Below are 21368 nucleotides of genomic sequence, written 5' to 3'. Positions count from 1 at the left end.
TCGATGCATAATACGTACATCTCGCATATGCACCAGAAGTCTCATACAAGTCGCATATTTTCCGCGTTTAAAAATTCGTACTCATCGCGTACCCTACGCGGATCCTGTACAGCAACCCTTAAATGGCAGACACATGACGCGCAGTGAATGAGCAGGGTATGCTTTGGGTGCATGACTCCAAAAAAAAGGAAAACATAATAATAAAAAAATAATTTAAGTATATTTTAAACACTATCAAATTATAAAAAAAGATAATTTTTATTTTTTGGAAAAAAAATATGTGTAATGTAATTTAAAAAAACCCATCTAAAAATAAAAAGATTAAAAACATTTAGTTGAAAAATATAAAAAAATATAACAATAAATATATTTAAAAATGATCATTTAAAAAAACTTTGAAATTTACTGAAAAAAACATAGGTTTCAGGGGCATTATAGTTAGGGATTAGCATTTAAAAAACCTTCGAAATTCACTGAAAAAAACATAGGTTTCAAGCAGGTTATAGTTAGGAATTATCATATAAAAAACCTTAGAAATTCACTGAAAAAACCCATAGTTTTCATGAATGTGTTATAGTTAGCTGGACATTTCACTCATACAAAACCATTAAAATTCCTCTGTTATAATTAGTTGTACATCCGCAATCCACTGGTGATGATGTCACATATTACATCATTCATGACATGGTCAGTGACATCACTGATGACATCACTGATGCCATCTCAAATTATAACCTGCTTGAAACCTATGTTTTTTTCAGTGAATGTATATATATATATATATATATATATATATATATATATAAATAATCAACTAAAATGTTTTTACTGTCAATTATATGTTAGGGGGATACCATACAGCAGTATCTAATAATTAAAATACCTAGGTGTATGGTACTCTAGTGAACTAAAGGGTTCAGTGATGTCATCAGTGATGTCACTGACCATGTCATGAATGATGTAATATGTGACATCATCAGCAGTGGATTGCGGGTGCGCGATATATAGTTAGTGCAACTAACTATATATGGAATTTCAATTGTTTTGTGTGAGTAAAATAAGGTTTTGTAAATGCGAATTCCTAACTATATATGGTCTATAACCTATGGTTTTTTCAGTGAATTTTCAAGGTTTTGTAAATGCTAATTCCTAACTATATATGGTCTATAACCTATGGTTTTTTCAGTGAATTTCAATGGTTTTTTAATAGCAAATATCATAAGCTGTCGAATGTCAAGTACGTGGTAAGAATTTTTTTTTTCGTGTTTATGCACACTGATCTGCTTTGATTGCTGCCCCCCACCCCTCATTTCTATTAGGAGTACTCTCTCTTTGCAGATAGTGAAGGGTAGTTAACGCAGCCCTTTCCCCCTTTGTAATCCGTCGTGCCTGCTTCTCTCTCCATTTGATTGATTGTTCTCTTTGGTTCATTCTCTATTTACAAACAAGCACAGAGTCGCAATACTCTGTTTAGTCTTTGCAGATAGCGAAAAATCGTGTAAAAAAACAAAAGGAATCGAGCAAAATCAGTAGGCCACTAATGGAATCTCTTTTGACCTCGCTAAAATAGAAACATTAGGAACAACCTGTTGAAAATAGCAATGCGTATGTATATAAGCGGCGTTCATTTGTGTTCACAGTACCCCTTGTTGATTGTTTCAATCGAGCATTGAATTGTTCGAAGTTAATTCTCTTAACGATCTTCTCTACCTGCAAACGAGGAAGAATAGGAATATTCTATCTCCCTTTGCAGATAGTGAAGGGTAGGTAACGCAAGCCTTTAACACGTCGTACCTATTTCATTCCTCATTGATTGATTGATTGTCCGAACATTGACTGTTTGGGAATTAGTTCTTTTTGGAGGTATTCCCTGTTTGCAAATAAACATAGGAAAATCTTTGCAAGTAGTGAAAAGGTACGTAATGCGGACCGTTCTCCCCCGTTGTAATCTGTCATGCCTATCTACTCCCCACTGATTGATGCACCTTTTTCACCCGGACCATTTACTAGAGATACGTCATCTGGCCCGACCAGAGAGCACCCCTAGTGAAAAGGACATATGCAATAATAACGAAGTGATCACTGTATCCTGTTAACAGAAACTTTACCATGAAACAACCTGGAAAGAAAAAAATAGGAAAACGAAAATCAGTAGGCCACTGATGAACATGAACTTTTATTAAACAACGAACAAAGAAACGATAACATAACGTAATGATAAAACCTATTAATGTCCTAGAAACAAGAAAACGTTAAAATATGCTAGTGGTGAGAGACCAGAAAAACAGTAAGAGAAACCAAATCACCCCTCGCTGTCCCACCGCCTGCCACGCCAAAAAAATCGATAGACTAGGGAAAATGCAAGTCAGTAGAACATCCACCCCCACTCTGGAAACTTCCAAGGTGGGGCAGGGTTCCGGCTACGCCCAGCCGGGAGCAGCCCATATAAGGCAGGTCCTGCTGCCACGCCTCGGCCAGGAGATCCTAACGTAGGGTGTAGCCGGAGGAGAGGCCGAGACCAGCGGGACCCGGCCAGGGGATTGCCTTTACAACGCTGAACAGTTGCAGGGGGGGGGAATGTCTCCTCGACCCTCCCCTCTCTCTCCCAGTCCGGCCGCGGTGGCCCTTGAGAGTTGCAGGTAGTCCCGCCACATGCTCTTCCGGTCCGACCACCAACGGTCGGGGGGCCGAGGCCGACGGGATCCGGCTGCAGCCGATAAACCAAGAAACCCGTTCATGGGGCCAGAGCCAGGGGCGTCCGGCCGACATCCACCGGAAGCCCGGCCCGAAGACGGACGGGACACTTCTTTCTTTTATAATGGCTGCGACAACACTGGAGGGGGATGTCTTGCACATGCCTCCGACCCCCCCCTCGTCCTCATCGCCTGGTCCGGCCATAACAAATCTCAAGCGAGACGCCGTGGGGTGCACTGGGAGGGAGAGACGGTGCGAACAGGCCTCTCCCGCCTCCCCAGGTGGAGGCTTCCCAGCTGCACCCTCAGCGCTCCAGGCGGTGGCATCCTAACAACTACAGTGCTGCACAGTTTCGGAACGACCTAGATAACGGTTCTTCCACTGTGGCCATGCTGCAACGTCTCGCCCGGCAGGGTGGAGCCCGTCCGCTCATGTGACCCCGCGATCGCCGGTAGCTGCCGAACTCTCAAAATGGCGGTCGACCTGGCAAGAGCGGGCCCAACATAAAGAAATGGCCCGGTCACTGGTTGACTCCACCACCGTAGTCCTCCACGACCTTGAAGATTCTAGAGGAGCCGCGGGAGTCTCCGACCCCCGATGGGGAATGACTGCCATGATCGCCCGTGGAGTGACGAAACTGTATCCGCGGGACGTCGGCGCTCCCATGCTGGCGCCAGCCTCACTTTGAATTACTACAATCCTGCAGACCTCACTTCCGGTGAAAGCACAGTGTGACCCGGTAGGAAAAATTATTGCACCCCCTCCCCTTTTTGACTGATAGTTCAAACCACCGATCCTTTCCTTTGCCCTTTTAACGGAACTTTGGACTGCCTCCCCCTCTTTTACATTTTCTAGAGAAAACAAAACATTAACCACTACATTAGCATAGCAGTTGACACCAGAACTGTTTTCAAATTGAAAACCAACAACATCTTCAACAGAATCCTTTTTGTTTCTGCTGTGACCCTGCTACAGCACAGGCATTGTCCCCAGCAGTAATTCTGCAATGCCGGTAAGAATAGCTGTGGTGCCTACTGGACTCACTCACCCCCGCGGCGCCCCACGCCGTTTTTTGCTGGGCGGCAACTTACTAGACATCACTTTCGTGCCATCTAGATTTCAGCGCGTTCTGCTGCCTTGGAACTATTCGCACAACAGACCGCTACTGACAAGAATATTTCATTATTGGTGCTGTCAATTTCAATAAATCTATTGGATAATTAAAAAGAAATTGCCACGGTCTCTTCGTTGTTTAAATGTTTTTACTGTTTTTGTTTTGTTGTATATATTTATATGTTATTAAAGTTTTATATTCCTACTACTTTGTTGGAGTGCTATATATTTTTAATGTGACACATAATTGTAAAAACTTTGATGTACAAAGAGTCATTCCTGGAATCTTCCGCTTCAGGCTCGGTCCCCTCCCCAATCACAATACAGGATGGTTTTCAGATAGTAGGAACGCGTGTGCTGTGACGGATCACATCGGGTGTGGGCCTTGATCTACTATAACTCCTTTGAAGAAGGGTGATTCTTTACAGCTGGGGCCATAAACTACATCTGCAGGGCTAGCTGATAGCCTGGACAATCGGACACAGAGGAAGAGGAGTGTCAGAGGGTGCGGTAGTGAATAGGGCGAAAGGGAGGTGTCGGGCGGGCACAGAGTGTGATTCTCAGGGAAGAGCAGCGCAGATGGGGGAAGGTTTATTGCCCATGCATAAGACAGAGAGCGGTGGTGACCAGTGCCTGGGGGAGATGCTTACGAGGGTGAGGAGCCATGCTACGAATCGACAGCGTGCAGAGAGTGGGTCTGGTCAAGACATCTAAAATGGCTGCCGTGCACGACAAAAGTGTGGCATTTCAAAAAAGGCAAGATGGCGCAGACAATGTTTTTCAACACTTCCTCATTTCCTTCGAATCGAACGTTAACAGACGTTGGGGCATATTACCAAAGTTAAGCGATATTTATCGCTAACGATGCTTACCAACCAATTTTTTACCACTAAGCATCGTCAGAAATTATCGAAGATAAACCTTACTATTATCAAGGTTTATCGCAAATGCGATAATAAACGGCCGCAATGCATGAATATCGCTAAAAACTCAGCGATATTCATGCATTACCGAGCTAATACTCTTAGCCATGTTATCCACCTCCCATTGGATAACATGGCTAAGAACTGCTCAGGGCAGGTGTTACTTTTTGGAGATATTCGCGCTTAGCGCGAATATCTCCAAAAGTTGGTAATAGGAGATAGATATCTTGCATGTTGTAATGCAAGTTATTGTGGTATATGGAACTCATACCATAATCTCTCAGGAAAGCAGAAACTGATCCTTTTGGGACCGCCTAAAAAGGCCTAGGGGGTGAGGAGTACTCTACTTTGCCCCCTTTTCACGTTCCGAACTATTTTATTTTACTCTCTTCTGTAATTACACAAAATACCAGCGATAAGATGCATCGGAGACACACACTGAGAGAAAGGAGGCCGGAGATGAAGAAGACATGTCAAATACACATTGGAGATAATATAGTGGCAGAAGGGAAGTAAATATGAGTAAACTTACCATGTAACATAAAAATGTTGCACTCTATACTATAAGTCTCATTTTATACTACAATCACTTCGCTACAACCTCATAAATTAAAAATAAAAATAAATAATGTCTCAAACAATTTTTGATTTCTAAATATAAATTTATTCTTCAGAATTTTCTAAATTTGAAACAACTAGTAACATGTCCTCATCAGTAATTTCCTCTTCAATCATCTCATCTGGAATCTCCTCATTAAAAGTCTGCAATGATGATTCTTGTAACTCTATGGTCTCCAAACACTCGATAAATTCGCCATCAAGAGATTGATCAAAAAAATCATTCAAGTCATCTCCTCCTTCTGACAATATTTCATTATTGGTGCTGTCCATTTCAATCAATGTAGTGGAATCATTCAAGTCATCTCCTCGTGACAATATTTCATTATTGGTGCTCTCAATTTCAATCAATGTAGTGGAATCATTCAAGTCATCTCCTCCTTGTGACAATATTTCATTATTGGTGCTGTCCATTTCAATCAATCTAATGGAATCATACAAGCCATCTCCTCCTTGTGACAATATTTCATTATTGGTGCTCTCAATTTCAATCAATGTAGTGGAATCATTCAAGTCATCTCCTTGTGACAATATTTCATTCTTGGTGCTGTCCATTTCAATCAATCTAATGGAATCATACAAGTCATGTCCTCCTTGTGACAATATTTCATTATTGGTGCTCTCAATTTCAATCAATGTAGTGGACAATTCAAAAGAAATTGCCACGGTCTCTTCATTGTGAGCCATTTTATTTTGAAATTGCTTGCTGTAAATTGCAGAAAAAAATAATCACTTTCATTTATCGTTTTTAGTAATACATAATATAAAACTAACTTCATCAAGTATTTAGTATAACAGAAGGACTGCAAATAAATAACAGAAAACATTTTTCAAATTATCTTCAAGTGTACAACATAGTTCCCCTTACAAATTAACAACTCACCTTTTTAAAAGTAGCAGAAGTGTTAGTACTGTGTAAATCAAACACCAGAAATTCACCACCAAAAATTCCTCACAAATATACCTCAGACAGTAGTATCACAAAATGGCTGTGGTTTCCTCTCATTTGACATATATACATAACCAATTAACTTTCATCACACACAAATACAAAACCAAAGTAACATTTTAATTGGTTCTAAATTTCAACACTTTCAAATGTGTTTTCCCCATGCAATTTTCCATAGGACATTTACATACGTCTACAGCCTGAATGGCTGAACGGAATTACACCAAACTTGGCAAAATGGTACATCAAACCTAAGAGGTCAGGAAGGATCTACTATGCCCCCTTATGGTCATTTCCCCCTTCGCTTTGGCCTCCTCTTGTCTCTCAATCCTACCGAGGGACAAGATGGCGGCCGCTACGGACTGTTTGGAATGTTGACAGACGCCGGAGAACCAATCAGCTTCGCAAAGCTCCGTAACGCGAAAAGTACGCGAAGCGGAGCGCTGTTACAGATATATATCTTTTTTTCAACGTTAATTTCTCAAAATCCACTGGAGCACATATATTGAGACCTAGCAAAGGCACATCGGGCTACCAGTCCCTAATATTTTGCCAAGTTTCGTGCAAATCCATTCAGCCGTTCGATTATTATTATTTTGGTTTTTTTTTGCCCCGCGGGGCCCTTTTAAAACCTCCACATCAAACCTAGGGGGTCAGCGAGGATCTACTATGCCCCCTTATAGTTATTTCCCCCTTTGTTTTGACCTCCTCTTGTCTCTCGATCCTACCGAGAGACAAGATGGCGGCCGCTACGGACTGTTTGGAATGTTGACAGACGCCGGAGAACCAATCAGCTTCGCTTCACAAAGCTCCGTTGCGCGAAAAGTCCGCGAACCAGAGCGCTAACCGGTCCGCTGTTACAGATATATATCTTTTTTTAAACGTTAATTTCTCAAAATCCACTGGAGCACATATATTGAGACCTACAAAAGGCACATCGGGCTACCAGTCCCTACAATTTTGCCAAGTTTCGTGCAAATCCATTCAGCGGTTCGGGCTAAAAGTGAGGCCAACCGCCCTATGCAAAACTCAATGTTAAAAACACGTTTTGGGACCCCCCTTTTTTCTCGGCCCCCACTGGACGAACCCCCCCCAAATTTTCAAGGGCTGCTCAGAAACAAAATGTGCCATTTTCCTGAAAATTTCAGCCGATTCCGTCCACAAACGCCAAAGTTATTAGACATAGAATTTTCAAAAAACCCATAGAGAAAAAATCCTAACTATATATACCTACTGGCGACCGCCAGTAGGTAATATATATATATATGTATGATTGTTTTGTATTTTTTTATATTAGTGTATAATAGTATTATTTTTGTCTATATTTTTGTACATTTACGTACTTCGCACATACAGTTATTGAAATGTTTGGCAATGTCATCAACATCTCTTGAAATTGACACCACAATTTGTGTATTGTGTGCATATGAAATTGTAGAAAAATCAAAGTAGCGAATAAGCCTGGCCAAGGGCACCACATAAGTTTAAAGAGGGTGAGGCTCAAAGAGGATCCTTGTGGAATGCCACACGACAGTGGGACAGTAGGGAGGATTTAATTGTATACTCTTCAAGAGAGACCAATTGTTCTCTGCTAGAGAGAAAAGAGCACAGCTAATTGAGTGTCAACCCTCTAATACCCATGTTGTCTAAACAATCTCCGAGCACAGTGTGACTCAGTGTCGTAGGCTGCGAAAAGAACCAGCAGGACCACCACTCTGTTGTCCACAATTGATCTAATCTCCTCAGTGGTGACTATCAAAGTGCAATCTGTACTATCTTTCCTCCTGAACCCATATTGCTCACCGTCCAGAACTTCGGTTTTATCTAGAAAGACTGACAGTTCTGGGTTCAGATGTATTTCTAAGATTTTGGCTGCCATTGACTGATGTGAGATAAGGTGGTAACTTTTTGCCTTGTTAGGGGAGACAGTTTTGTATCAATGGAAACATGGATGCCTTTTTCCAGACCTTGGGAAACTGTCCCGTAAGAATGAGTTCAAAGCATACTAGGAACTAGTATGTTTTCTAATATAACACTTCATAAAAAAGGACTGGATTTCACAAATTATATTTTGAGAAATGAATTTCATTATGAAAACTTATTACCCACAACACAAGGCTCTATCAAAATATATTTAAAAACTGTGGCTCCTTGGGCTTTCTTACAGGCTTCCTGTGCTTCAGCTGCAGAAGTTATTACAACATAGTTTATTATAATCAAATTTGTGATGTTGTGATGTAGGGCCTGTGTATACTATATTGAGGTGAGAAACCCTCAATTATAACAGGACACTTTTAATACTTTCAATAGACATGATAAAATGTCTCCCTTGAACCACTATTGAGGGCATGGAGTCATGATGCTTGCATGTTGCATCCATTACAGGTTCAATATCTAAAGCATGGTCATGTAAATTCGATCCGCGAAAAAAGTCATGCAGCTCTTCCCAAGAATAATTTTCAACAATTACATATCATTTAGCAGATTAACTAGTATATTTTCATAAGGATATGCCTTCATTTTAATGAGCAGCGACATAGGAGAATATTGGCCTGTTACCAAAATGCTGGCATATATCCACATACCAAAGTTCACATAACGAGGACAATCCATTTCCAAAAACCCCTTAAAAGAATAAGATTTGCTATCAAAACATGTACCTGACTTGGGATAGGATCCTGGGTTTTTGATTACATTTAAAAATCCTTCAAAGCATTTTAGAATTCATAAACTATTTGGAGCAGTAAGAACTCCTACATTATCGGAGATGGACAGTATAAACCAGAATAACAAAGGGAAACAGGAAGGGTACATGAAAGAAAGACCAGAGGGGTAATTTTGTGATGGTAGAAGAAACTAGGCTACAAAAAAATAAAGGTGACATATTTTTAAAAAGGTGAGTTAAAGAAAAAGTGAAAAGGGAATTTGGGAAGTTGAAAGAAAATGCATACATGCGGGCCAAGGAGCAGGAAGAGGGATTATGCAGCTTCGTTCAAATGGAAACAGGACGAATAAAAGATTGGAGAGATGAGTTTCTAGGGAAGCAAGAAGAGTGTATTGCTGGGGTTTCCTCAGAAAACAGTAGTTGCATGGCATTCAGATAAAGGCAACCTGAGGAAAACAGTTTCAGAAGACAAGAAATCATCAGGGTAGTTTGTCAGCTTGCTGAATGACATTTATTGTGTGTCATATGAAGGTGGTGACAAATCCTATCTCACCAGGATGGTATTTCTATAATTTCCTATACAATCCTTCAAACCATTATTAAACATGTGTATTTACCTCTACTGCCCATAAAATCTTATGTTTGGTCTTTGAGCATCACTATAATGTTAGTAACTTATCAAGAGCTTTAAGTAACACCAGAAAATGTTTTGTATAATAGGTAGTAAAGCTACTATACTGCTTTATGAACTTCAGAATAAGAGGTTTTTGCACATGGAAACATACCGCTAAGCCAACAGAATGTTCTAAGCTTAATTTCTCTGCTGATCAAGAGGACACCTAGTCATACATAATTTCTGTGTTTAAGCAGAAACTGCAAAATATAATAATTTTCACTATCTTCCATGAATATTTTTTCACTAATAAAGGATATCAAGCAAGTAATTATTTTATAATTAACTGAGTCATCTGACTTTAGATTCATGGAAATCTTAAACCCCCACCAAGACAAAGGTCAGGGGATGTCCCAATAAATTAAATCGATGAATCGCTATAATATGCATTGTAACCATACACATCTATTCACATGCATAGGTTTCATAAACACATTATTTGACCTACAACTCTTCCTCAATTCTGATCACTTATATTTTTGACAACTTGGATTCAAGGTGAACCAAATTTGCCTTTTCTGCTTGGTCACTACAGATGATTCACCTTTTTGTGGACCCTCTTTTTGCTGGTATTAGAGTTTTGTTCAATGTGACACTGCTATTCAGGTGGCACAGTGCATGTGTTCTGGCCCTAAGATGATATTGGTAAAATTGTTATACTCAAATTATCCTGAAACATCATTGTAGATGGTGCAGAAACTGCACCTATTGCATGGAAGCTAAATATCAGGAGGGCTGAATTGTGTATTTACAGCACCCACATATAGGACAAAATATATGTCTAGCAGTTAAACCACTGTGTTCTACCTGGGCTGCAGATTAAATGCACTGTGGTGATACACTGCAGAGGAAAGTGTGTTTGCTTTGCAGAAAAAAGCTTATATTTTAAGTCACCTCTGCAGTGTGCTTTTAAGCCCAGATGTCAGAGTGCTAATATATAAAATAGGGCACACTGCATACTGGGATAATTGTGCCGCTAAAGTGAAATAAAGCAAAAAGCAATGTCGATGAGTAGACTTTGCCTGAACATGCCTAAATGGGATGAACACCTTTATTTCCTTCCTTCACCTGGCAAATGTCTTAAAGTAATTTCTTAATTTTCAAAATCTGATTTAATAGCAAATTCAGGTTTTTGACAACTTAAGTTAAAAATAATCTTAATAAAAATGTACTTTATGCAGGCTGGGCCAAAACTGGCCTAAACCAGTTTTACTACCTAGCCCCTCCAGTGTCGCAATACAATTTCTGTGCTGGGAGAGTTAAAAACTCATCCCCAGGGTACCATAGCCTGCCTATAAGCCTAGAATAAGCAGATGGGAGTTAACTGCTAACCACTTAGAAGTCATTAGTTTTTTTCACTGCACAGTAACAGTTGTCAGAACAAATAACACATTTAGCACTACTTTCTTTTGGCTTGGAGATGCCAAGGAATGCTTGCTGAGGAAGGTCAGACCCTAGGGGGCAAGAAAAACATTTTTGTCGCACTCTGAGATTTCGGATGCACTAAAAACTGGTTCAGTGGGACCTCCAGGAAAAAGGTATCAGACCTTGTGGAGTCCTGCCTGGCTACAGCTCCCAACCTTGTCCCACTAGGATGATGCAGTAAATCTACTGAACATAAGAAGTGATCTTATTGGCTACAAAATCGAGGTTTGCCACACACTGCGCCTTTGGCACCAAACAACAGCTTAAATGGGAGCTCCACCATGAAGTATGCAGCTTTGAGGCACCCTGGTCAAACACAGTCTTGGATCTTGTCCCACTGCAAAATTTTGATCTTTATTTCATAGACTAAGTTAAAAGATAATAACTTTAACGACCCACTTTGTGTATCAGACCTCTGCTCTATCGCTGTCAGTCTGAAATCAAACCTAGGTTGTAAACAGTAATAAACAGTACCTTTTGAATAAAGACATTTTTTTTCTTTCTCACTTTTTGCATTAAAACCTTACAAATTAATATCTCAGATTCCCTTTAGCATATTATAATGATCTTGCACACTAAATTTGTCTCTATTTTTCAACCAGGGGTTGAGCAGACATTCTTTTAGAACTGTGGTTTGACCTAGACAAAGTAGAGTAATTGCTTAGGCAGGAACACTCCCTCACAAAGGAATAACCCCATGCTTGACACTACAAAAAAAGAACAAAAGGAATTTGGTATCCTCTAATATGATTACTTTCTTTCTGAAATAACTTTGGTATAATGCCAGCAGATCTCAAACACCTTTCTCTCCACAAAACAAATATTCATTTTGTATAGTTTTTTAAGTGTTTGCCTATTATGCTGGAATATTATTTACAATAGTTTGTATTGTATTATGGTTCATATGGTAATATTGTTTTTTACTTTACTGTATAGTCCTGGGTAGCCGATAGGAGTGTGCGTATTTTTCATTGTGCAGATGTGATCTCCCATAATCTCTTAATTTCACATGACCAGACAACATAGACATTCTAGCCATTTGCATGAAAACAAATTCCACAAGAAATTTGCTCATGGAAGGCTGATTTGAATAGTAAATGGCTCTCTAGGAGACAGTTTCTCTTCAGGCTAGACATTTTCTGCTTTACCCAGTTTGCTCTTGACCTCAAGCAACTTTTCTGTGCGAGATATATGCTTACCTCAAACATGATAGAGGAAAAATACGTAAGCAAGTAAGTAACATTTTATTGTGTATGGTTAGTTAAAACCTTTACAAAAGAGTAAATTTCAAAGGAGCTTATTACATAAAATAAATAAATAAAATGCATCTACAGACTGATAACCATTTTTGGAGTAATAAAGTCTATCTTTCATTGTCTAACTTCAAAGTCATTTGTTTCACTAAGACTTTGGGGTGTTGTCCCATTGATCACCTCTTTTTCGTTTTTCAGCAGTAGGAGGCTCGCTTTCTGAAAAAATCTGGTGGCCCTGCAGGCTATCTGCAGCTGTTGGTTGTTCATTACTAACATGACTGCCGACCGACAGGTTCTGATTTGGAAAAGGCGGAATATTTGAAGGAGATAATACCGTCTCAAGTTGCTCAGAGAGGGACAGATGCACAGGACGTGAATCAATGTTTCTTCTGAGAGACCACAAAGTATGCACAGTGCTGTTGGCCATGTTTGCCGCCATGCCGGGATCTGATCTTTTGAGATATAGGTTCCCAGCCGCAGTCGTAGTAGCATTTGTTGCGTAGATGGTGTTATGTAGTTAACAAGATACGGTTGCGGGACGCATCTCTCATACGTAGCCAGTACCATCCAGCCGTGTTTTTTCTTAGCCAATGCTGCTTTGTCAGCAATCCAGGATTTATGTTTTGCAGCACCATTGGCTACTTTTTTAAAGGCCGCAAAGGTATGTTTGGTGTTCCACGTCTCTTGCATGTTTAAGTTTTTCAATGCTTCTTCCAGTGTTGTTTTCCATGCCTTCTTTCCTTTTGCTTGATTGTTAATTTCAGACCAACAGTAACCCATCAGCGTGTCCCCTTGAGCTGCTCTTAGTTTCCAGCACGTTTTTATTGTGGTGGCGTGTCTGGCTTGGTGCTGGTTTAGTAACCCGAATTCGAGGCGTACCTGCGCCTGTGATGCAAACTGCGGGATTTGGTAAAGGTGTTTAAACAACACTGACTGTTGGAGGTTCAGGAAATTTGCGTCTTTGCCTCTATATAGGTCGGAGCTGTACGTAAAGGAAGGTAAAAATTTGGCAGCAATCACTTTCAGCAGGTATTCATTAGAAGGACATTTTATTTTTGTTTTTAGTATGTTTAAGGCGAACCACAATTTATTTGCCTGGGCTTTTCTGTACAGGGTGTGCTCTCTTAATGACCATCTTGAATCAACCAGTACTCCCAGATACTTATAGGTGGCACTTTGCTCTATGTTGTTTCCAGCGATGTGCCATCTGAATGTTTGCTGCCCTGGCTGAGACGCAAAGCAGACCACTTTCGTTTTTTTGTAGTTGAAATGCAGCCCATGCGTACAGGTGTATTCATGCAGCCTTGTTATAGCGCGTTGGAGACCCAGCGGGGTTTGGCTGCAAAGGACTATATCGTCAGCATACTGCATGCTCCTTATTTTGTATTGGGCTAAATTTGGCGGGTCACTTTGGATCTCTGAGATGCTCTTGTCGAGGTCCGCAGTGAAGATGTTGAACAGCGTGGGGGCCAATACACATTCCTGCTTGAGGCCGATGTGGGTGGTGATTTTTGATGTTGTTCTGTCCCCATTGCCAAGTTTTATCTTAACCCAGGTGGATGAGTACAGATTTATAATGGCCCGTAGCAACTTCGGAGGTATGCCCCAGCTGGCCATTTTTTCCCCATAGGATCTCCCTTGGTACTGTGTCGAACGCTGCTTTTAGATCGACAAAACAGGTGTACAGTTTTGTAGATTTGGCCATTGCTTTGTCGACAAGAAGATTCAGCGCTGTCAAGTTACATGACGTGTTGGTTCCAGGCCTGAACCCTGTCTGGGTGATTGGGAGGATGTTGTTGCGGCTAACCCAATCTTCCAATGCTTTCAGGAGATTTGATGCATATGCCTTGGCCTCTACGTCAATTAGCGCAATCAGTCTGTAATTCGCTGGATCTGTGCGCGCGCCTGCTTTGAAGATTGGGTGCAGAATGCTCCCTCTCCATGAAGAGGGAATACTTCCTGATTGAAATCCGTGATTGTACAGTGGGGTGAGGTATTCTGCCCAAAATGATTGATCATGTTTGAAAAGCCCATTAGGCAAGCCGTTCGGACCTGGCGCACCTTTTGGCCTCAATTTTTTCAAGACCATTTGGACTTGGCATTGCGTAATCCAGTTTGCACCAAAGATTTGATCTTCTTCATGCTGTTCATTCAGCGGGTGGGTGAGGAGATGTCGGTTCCTTACGTGCGCATGCGTCATTTGTGTTTGCTCTAGATGGTGGATCCAGTCTTCTTGTAGTATGTTTACATTAAAATCGAGGGCTACTCCATTGGCTACTTTGTTAATTTCTGCCCAGAATTTCCTGTTGTTATTGGATTTACTGGCTTCTAATATTTTAAGCCAGATTTCTGTTTATTATTTTTTATTACAGTCCATACTTCTTTTTTGTATGTTTGCCTTAGGTTATATATTTGCCTCTTGATGTCGTCACCCCTCTTTGTGTCTATCCCTTTAAGTTTTCTGACTTCCTGATTGAAAATCCTTTTTTTACTCCCTATTGCTCCCAGGTGAGCTTGGTGTACCTTATAGGGTTTTCTTTTGTTATTCTGATTTTGTTGACCAAATTTGTCAGTTAGATTCTCGGTCATTTTTTCCCAGTTATCCTGGTATGCTAGAGGGTGTTTATCTTTGGCTTCTGCCGACATAGTTTTCACATGAACCATGATTTCACCTACATTCTTTCCGTTCCAAGCTAACCGGTTAAGATTGTAAAGGGCCGGGGTTACAGTCAGATCTTTGGTTGCTGGGGCCCTTGAGTGTTGTAATCTGATCTCTATTATTTGTAGGCTGTGATCGCTCTCCAGTTTATGGATTATTCTATAGTTGTCTACTATTTGGAATACCTCAAAGTCCACCATAGTGTAATCCAGAATTGATTGAGCCTTTTTGACAATTCTGGTCGAGGATGCCGGCTGGTCCTGCGAGAATCGGCCGTTCAAAGTAATCAGTCCGATTTCGGCCAACATTTGGGCGCACATCTTACCATTTTTGTCTTTTTTGCGATGGTCTGTTATTGTTGGGGGGATTGATTTCCCGTGCAGCTTGGTTTGTTGGATATCGTAGGCGGGATCTGTTTGTAGTAGGAACATGTTCAGGTCTCCAGAAACCACCAAACCAGCCTGTGGGTACGTGACTTGCAAGGATTTGAGAAGTGCTTTAAGGGTCAGAATTTTCTCTAATTTGCACTTAGATGCCGGGTGTATATAGATATTGCATATGACCAGTGACCGACACTCTTGCGTATCCTGTAGTCCTGAACTGGGGTCTGGCGGGAGGGTGATTTTGATACATTGGATCCATGCTTGACCTGACTCGATTGACTTAAGTGACCATGGGATGCTGGTGTTCAAATAAATCGATAGACCTCCGCGGCCCTGCCCGTTGCACCTCTTTTGATGGCATGTTGTTGAATTTCTTTGAAGCCATTTATGTGGTCCGATGAAATTGACCAAGTCTCTTGAAATAGTATAATGTCTAATTGTTTGAGGAAAGCTGTTAGTTCAAGGTCATTTGTTTTTCCTCCCAGTCCATTTAAATTCCAAGAGCATACCTTCAAGGAAAAATACTTTTTAAGCACCTCATTAAGGGTTTCATAATATTGCTGGAATAAACTCTTTAGAGAAATAAATTTAGGCAAACGATTCACACCCCTGAATTTGGAACAGATGCATAATCATCTCAGAAATGATACTCACAAAGGTTTTTTCTAGTTTGATTACTTTGAATTTAATATCCACTTGTCAGATGCTTCCTCAGGGTTAAGTTTTACTGTCACACTCACAGCTTACAAATTATCCACAACAGCCTAGGCAAGGATTGATTGATTATAGGAAGTCAGGAGTTGCCAGGGGGCAATCACTAATACAAGAAGCAGCAAAAGGCAGCACCCCCTATATATCTTGGCACCAAATCACATCCATAAAGTGTACGAAAGTCTCGCTTCACTAAACAGGGCATAGACGTTCATGATCAGTTGAGCATGCAATGGAATTTTGCTCGCTGTGTAAGTAACAGCCATGTCTATACGCAAGTGTGTCAACAAATGCATGCTTGTTCACTGATCATGGAAAATATCTTCCATAATATACTTCAAGCTATACAAATATTGGAGTTCGCAATTTTTAGATCCTCTTATAAAAATTGGGCAAGGTTTATAAAGTTTACCATTCATAAAATAGGCCGGGGGAGAATTTTTCCCCAGTGAAGCCTTGGTTAATGTTTTTTAGCACCAACTTTTTTTGCTGAAAACTTTTACTTCAAATAGTTCCTCACTGCTTTTCCTCCCAACATCTTTTTTATAGAATCCTCATCACACAGTGTTTGGCATATTTCAGGATATGTTGAAATTTGCAAGGTTCTTCCAAACCTGAGAACTTCTTCCACTCCTCTCTACGATAACTTTGTTGCAATTCACTGATTATTTCCCATTAATGCATGAGCAAATAGTTTGTTCTGGCGAGTATTGCTGGGTTTTCCACAGGTGTAAGGATGTGCATTTTGTTCACAGAGCATAATGCCATTTTTTTGTGCACAAAATACACAATATCATGTTCATCATGATCAGAGACTGAGTGTTCCACTGCTTATCTTATTAGGTTGTATCACGTGTGTTCTGTCCTGCAATCAAGATATAGTAAATCTTCATCTGCATAATCTAAAATTATCTCTGTGTCCTAGACCTTTTTCAAAAATATCCATTGTGCTGTTTTCGCCTGAGTACTGACTGTTCTTGATACTTTTTGAGGTCAGCATGCACGTTTGGATGCCACTAGTGGGATCACATCATCTGTATCATGAAAGCACCAATTCAGATCCTCTAGTTACATACAGGGGTATGTCCCATGCAAGAATAAATCACTTCGTCCTTTGTGATTGTCCAATTGCAAAACTTGCAGCCATGAAGCCATACTCCTGTCAGCCTTGTGGCTGCAGTCCCATTCTTAGCACATAATTGGCAGCAGGTCCCCTTCTAAAGATATTCTAGGCTTTTCTGGAATATATACAGGTAGCATGGCTTGACCAAACTGCATGTATCTGAACAAGTGTACCCCTCTGTTACATACTCTGGGCCTTATTTATGAAGGCCTTGCGCCGCCGGTTCGTCACTTTTAAAATGGGAACAAGTGACGTACCGGTGGCGCAAGGCCTTCATAAATAAGGCCCTCTATCTTTGCAGTAGAGCCTGAGGACTCTTTCAAGATGGATTCTTTTTCTGACCACTCACCTTTCTCGGGGCCTCAGTACTTCTGAAAAAGCATGAAGGCCTACAATGGCACTCAGATGTAGGAATTAGCTCAACTGGCAGTTGGTTGGGCAGGTGCACATTGCTGGTATAGGCACCTGACCTCCACCAGGGACAGCATATTTGTATGACAGTTTTAATGACCCTGTATTTTCATGTCAAATTGAGAGTCCACCCTCGGCCATCAAAATGTTGCCGATGTCACACAATGTGTGATACACATCTGTATCCTGCCCCTTCCAGCAAAGGTGAAAAGGTACCTAAAATTTCCCTTTTAGCATTCTGGGCAAAATCCTACTTGATTGTATTCTTTTTGACCATTATCTCATTCATTAGTTGGATCCCTGAAAGTACAAGCAGTGACCATGCACTGTCCGTACTATACACGTAGGAAGTCATTTGTGTTGATGCACGCTCAATTGTTATGCTTCTGCAAAATCAGACAACAGGTGATTTTTTTGATTTGCTGTAATAAATGAAGAAATACTGTTTATGCGGTATAATTGAATAAATAAAATATAAAAAAATAGATGAAGCAAATATAACCAGAGGGGAGATTTCATCTTGTAAGCACGTTCTCCTGCACAAGGGACAAACAGTATCTTGTTGCAGCCTGAGCAGGAGTCTAGATTAAGTCATGAAGTACCTAGAAACACTGTTTACCCGGGAATACTGCTTCAGGTGAAACCCTCTGTTTCTGCCCGAAGCAGTAGTTACTCTAAATGAAGGTATAAATACAGAAGTGGAGCACCTCTGCCTGTTTATCGTAATATTTCCCTAGACAATAAAAACTGGCAAATAATATTTCAAAAGTTCGAATGTTTAGGTGCATTTAGCATTATGCCGCTTCCAATTAGGAAATGTTCAATGTACTTATATCTGCCCGTAAAGGTAATTCATAAAGAGCCCTCTCTAATTTCCCTCTACTTAGCAATGTGCTGCTGAGCATGAAATGCAGTTTTATATTTATTTCACCTCCATGCTTCTGCTGTCAGCAGCACCGCATGCTGCAAGGAATTAACACGTGCCCCTACTGTGAGAATTTAGCATACACGCGCAGCATTGCTCTTCAGCTCACAGCGTACTTAAATGAGGAACAAATGAAGGAATGATGGAAGTACTGATTCTGCATGATTGCCCCACAAAGGACATGGAGGGATGCACAAATAATCATACAGTTCATGAAATGAGGCATCTGTGTATATCGCATACGTTTTAAAAGATGCGCCATTACTCAGTATAGACCCGTATATGCTTCCACCGACACAGAATGGGTAAAAAAGCTTTATTACGTAGAGGTACATAGTTATTTGAAAGAAGGATGCCCTCATAACCAAATGGTTGTGATTGTTTACCTATAACTCGCGTATCGCGCTCTTTCTCTGATAGTTCCTCTGGTGCTGTGAAGTCGCTGAGGGTAATTTTGGGGGCATTTTCACTTTGGCTGACCGAGCCAATCATCTCTTGTTCTTTGTCATGCTGCACTTGTGCATAAATATTAATCCATGGGATTTTCCTGTATCAAAAAGAAACAATATGGTTAGGTTTAGAGCTGTGGTTTTAGAGTAAAGATCCAGCACTTTGTAATCACAGCACATGCAAAGGCAGATTGCAGCCAGTGGTCTTTATGGGGTTGATTTCAATTGGCCTGGGATGATATCTCAGGCTGGAATACCAATCCAACTAGGCCAGTATTTCCCGCACTAGGGATTACCTGCAGTGGAAACAGTGGTCCCAGACAATTCATCACATAGGGGCTGATTATGATGTAGGTGGGACTGACACCAACAGCAAATCAGTGTCAGACCTTCGACACCTGCCCGTGCGGACCTCCTGAAGCATTACAACGCGGTGGGCATAGGCATCGGGTGGAGGAACTGTGCGCAGAGCTTCCAACGTGCTCAAGGAACCCATCAGTGCGTCAGAAGGCACCATAATCCCCTAATGACAGCGGAGCCAGGCTCGGCTCCACTGTCGGGATTAAGATGGCACTTTCCGCCTGCCCTTTCATGGCGTTCTCCCTGCCATGAAAAGGTAGGCAGGAAGTGACTTTGAGGCCAATAGCAGGGCCCCTTCCCACTTTGTCCCCCGCTATGGTGTCTTGGGAGCACCTATGGTGCAATCCTCAACATCTCTGTCCCATGTGGTGCCTGACACACGGTGCAGGGATGCTTCAAAACATCAATTTTACAATGAAAGCTTTTGTTGCAGGCCTTTTCTGCCCACTGCACCAGCTTCCATTGTACAATGTATGTTTGTGACCGATCGAAGGGCAGTTGTATCATAATCCTGCGGTTAGAATCGCCGACCTAAGGTCGGGCGGTACTAGCTCGATACAGTGTCAGGCGGACATAAGTCCACCTGACATCGTAATTAGGCCCTTAGTCTGTGGTGTGAGTCTGGACAAAGGCTACAGTAACAAGAGCATCCTGGCCCCATCCCACTTCCTCCTAAAGGAAGGATGGAGCATGCAATGCCTCCCCCCAAAAAAATGTCCCACATCATGCCATGAAACGTGATGTGGCAGTGGAAATCTATGGAACCTGGCACTGGGAGGAGGGGGTGCTAGCCACAGGTCAACTGAATAGGCAGTAGGGGCCAGATGTACGATGAGATTTTGCATGCGCAAAGGGTTTGTGACCCATTTGCGCATGCAAAATCTGATAGGGCCAAGTACAAACACTATATTTCAAGTCACAAAAAATTGCGACTCGCAAAATAGTGTTTAGCGACTCGCATTTAGGAAGGGGCGTTCAAGGGCGTCCATCCAACTCTCAGCCCTATGTATGAATGTTTTGCGGTCGCAAAACACATGCAATTTACCACATTCTTTAAGAGGTTGGTAATGCATTTGCAAATGGGTAGGGGTCACCATTAGGCCTAGTCACCATACCTGGGATTGCCTGCCATTCTCAATGGGATCACAAATTACAAGTGCCTTATTTATATTCATGAGGCATGCAATTTGTGACCTCATTGAGAATCGCAAACAGTGTCTGAGACACTGTTGTACATTATAAATTGCGACTCGCAATTGAGCGCAAATTGGGAGTCACAATTTACATTGGTCGTACATCTGGCCCTTAAAGCTTTATTTAGCTGAGTTATGGAGAAAGCTAGGTCATTTTGTGGCTATTTGGCTGTAGCATTAACTGTAATATGGAAAGCCTAAGGGAACAACAAACTATTGGTACGTTTTATTGAGAAAGGGATTATATGGTAGGCTGAGGAAGGTGTGAGACATAAAGGCTGTTGAAATTATTTTCTTCACAAAATTAAATGTTTTTGTATATTTACAGCATTTTCAGAAAGGTACTAGGCAGCATCTCAAACCCAGTTCCCGTGTGTGAAAAGCAAGTGAAATGTTGAGCTTTTATGCTTGTGAAAGCTTATGAAATATTGTGAAATTCAAGTGTCACATAGATTATGACATTTTCTATATTTCACCCATTGTAAAAAAAAAAAAAAGTTCTCCAAAGTCTACTAAATAGTTACAAAGTTTTGGGATGGACCGTTTCCCAGGAGCATGACTAATGTGTTACCACACGTATGTGCCTATGTTTATAGACTGGAATATTTTTTTGTTTGCCTGCATGTAGATATTGGCATTGTATGGGAGTGAGCAAGTCAGCAGCGGGTAGAAAGAATGAGATGGCGATAGAATGCCACAGTTTAGGATTGATAGATGTAGGAGCACAGAATAGGCTTTAAATTCTTAAACAGAGACTGACCATATTGGTATGAATCATTTGATGGTTGTAAAGGCTACTACCAAAAGCACTTCAGCAGTGTCAGATCAGAGGGGGAGGTAG

At 41.1% G+C, this 21368-nt stretch overlaps 1 protein-coding gene across 1 annotated transcript in view; it reads right to left on the bottom strand.

Moving 5' to 3' along the window:
* LOC144753513 (VPS10 domain-containing receptor SorCS3-like) overlaps positions 1-21368 on the bottom strand; it is a 2605581-nt gene that overhangs the window by 21694 nt on the left and 2562519 nt on the right. The window contains exon 26 of the mRNA XM_078641177.1: positions 18912-19072. Coding sequence (XP_078497303.1) covers positions 18912-19072 — 161 coding nt within the window. The remainder of the gene's footprint in view (positions 1-18911; positions 19073-21368) is intronic.

This window comes from Lissotriton helveticus, chromosome 5_1, assembly GCF_964261635.1.
Source record: "Lissotriton helveticus chromosome 5_1, aLisHel1.1, whole genome shotgun sequence".
NCBI classification, from domain to species: domain Eukaryota; kingdom Metazoa; phylum Chordata; class Amphibia; order Caudata; family Salamandridae; genus Lissotriton; species Lissotriton helveticus.
This window is presented reverse-complemented; position numbering and strand designations above follow the sequence as displayed.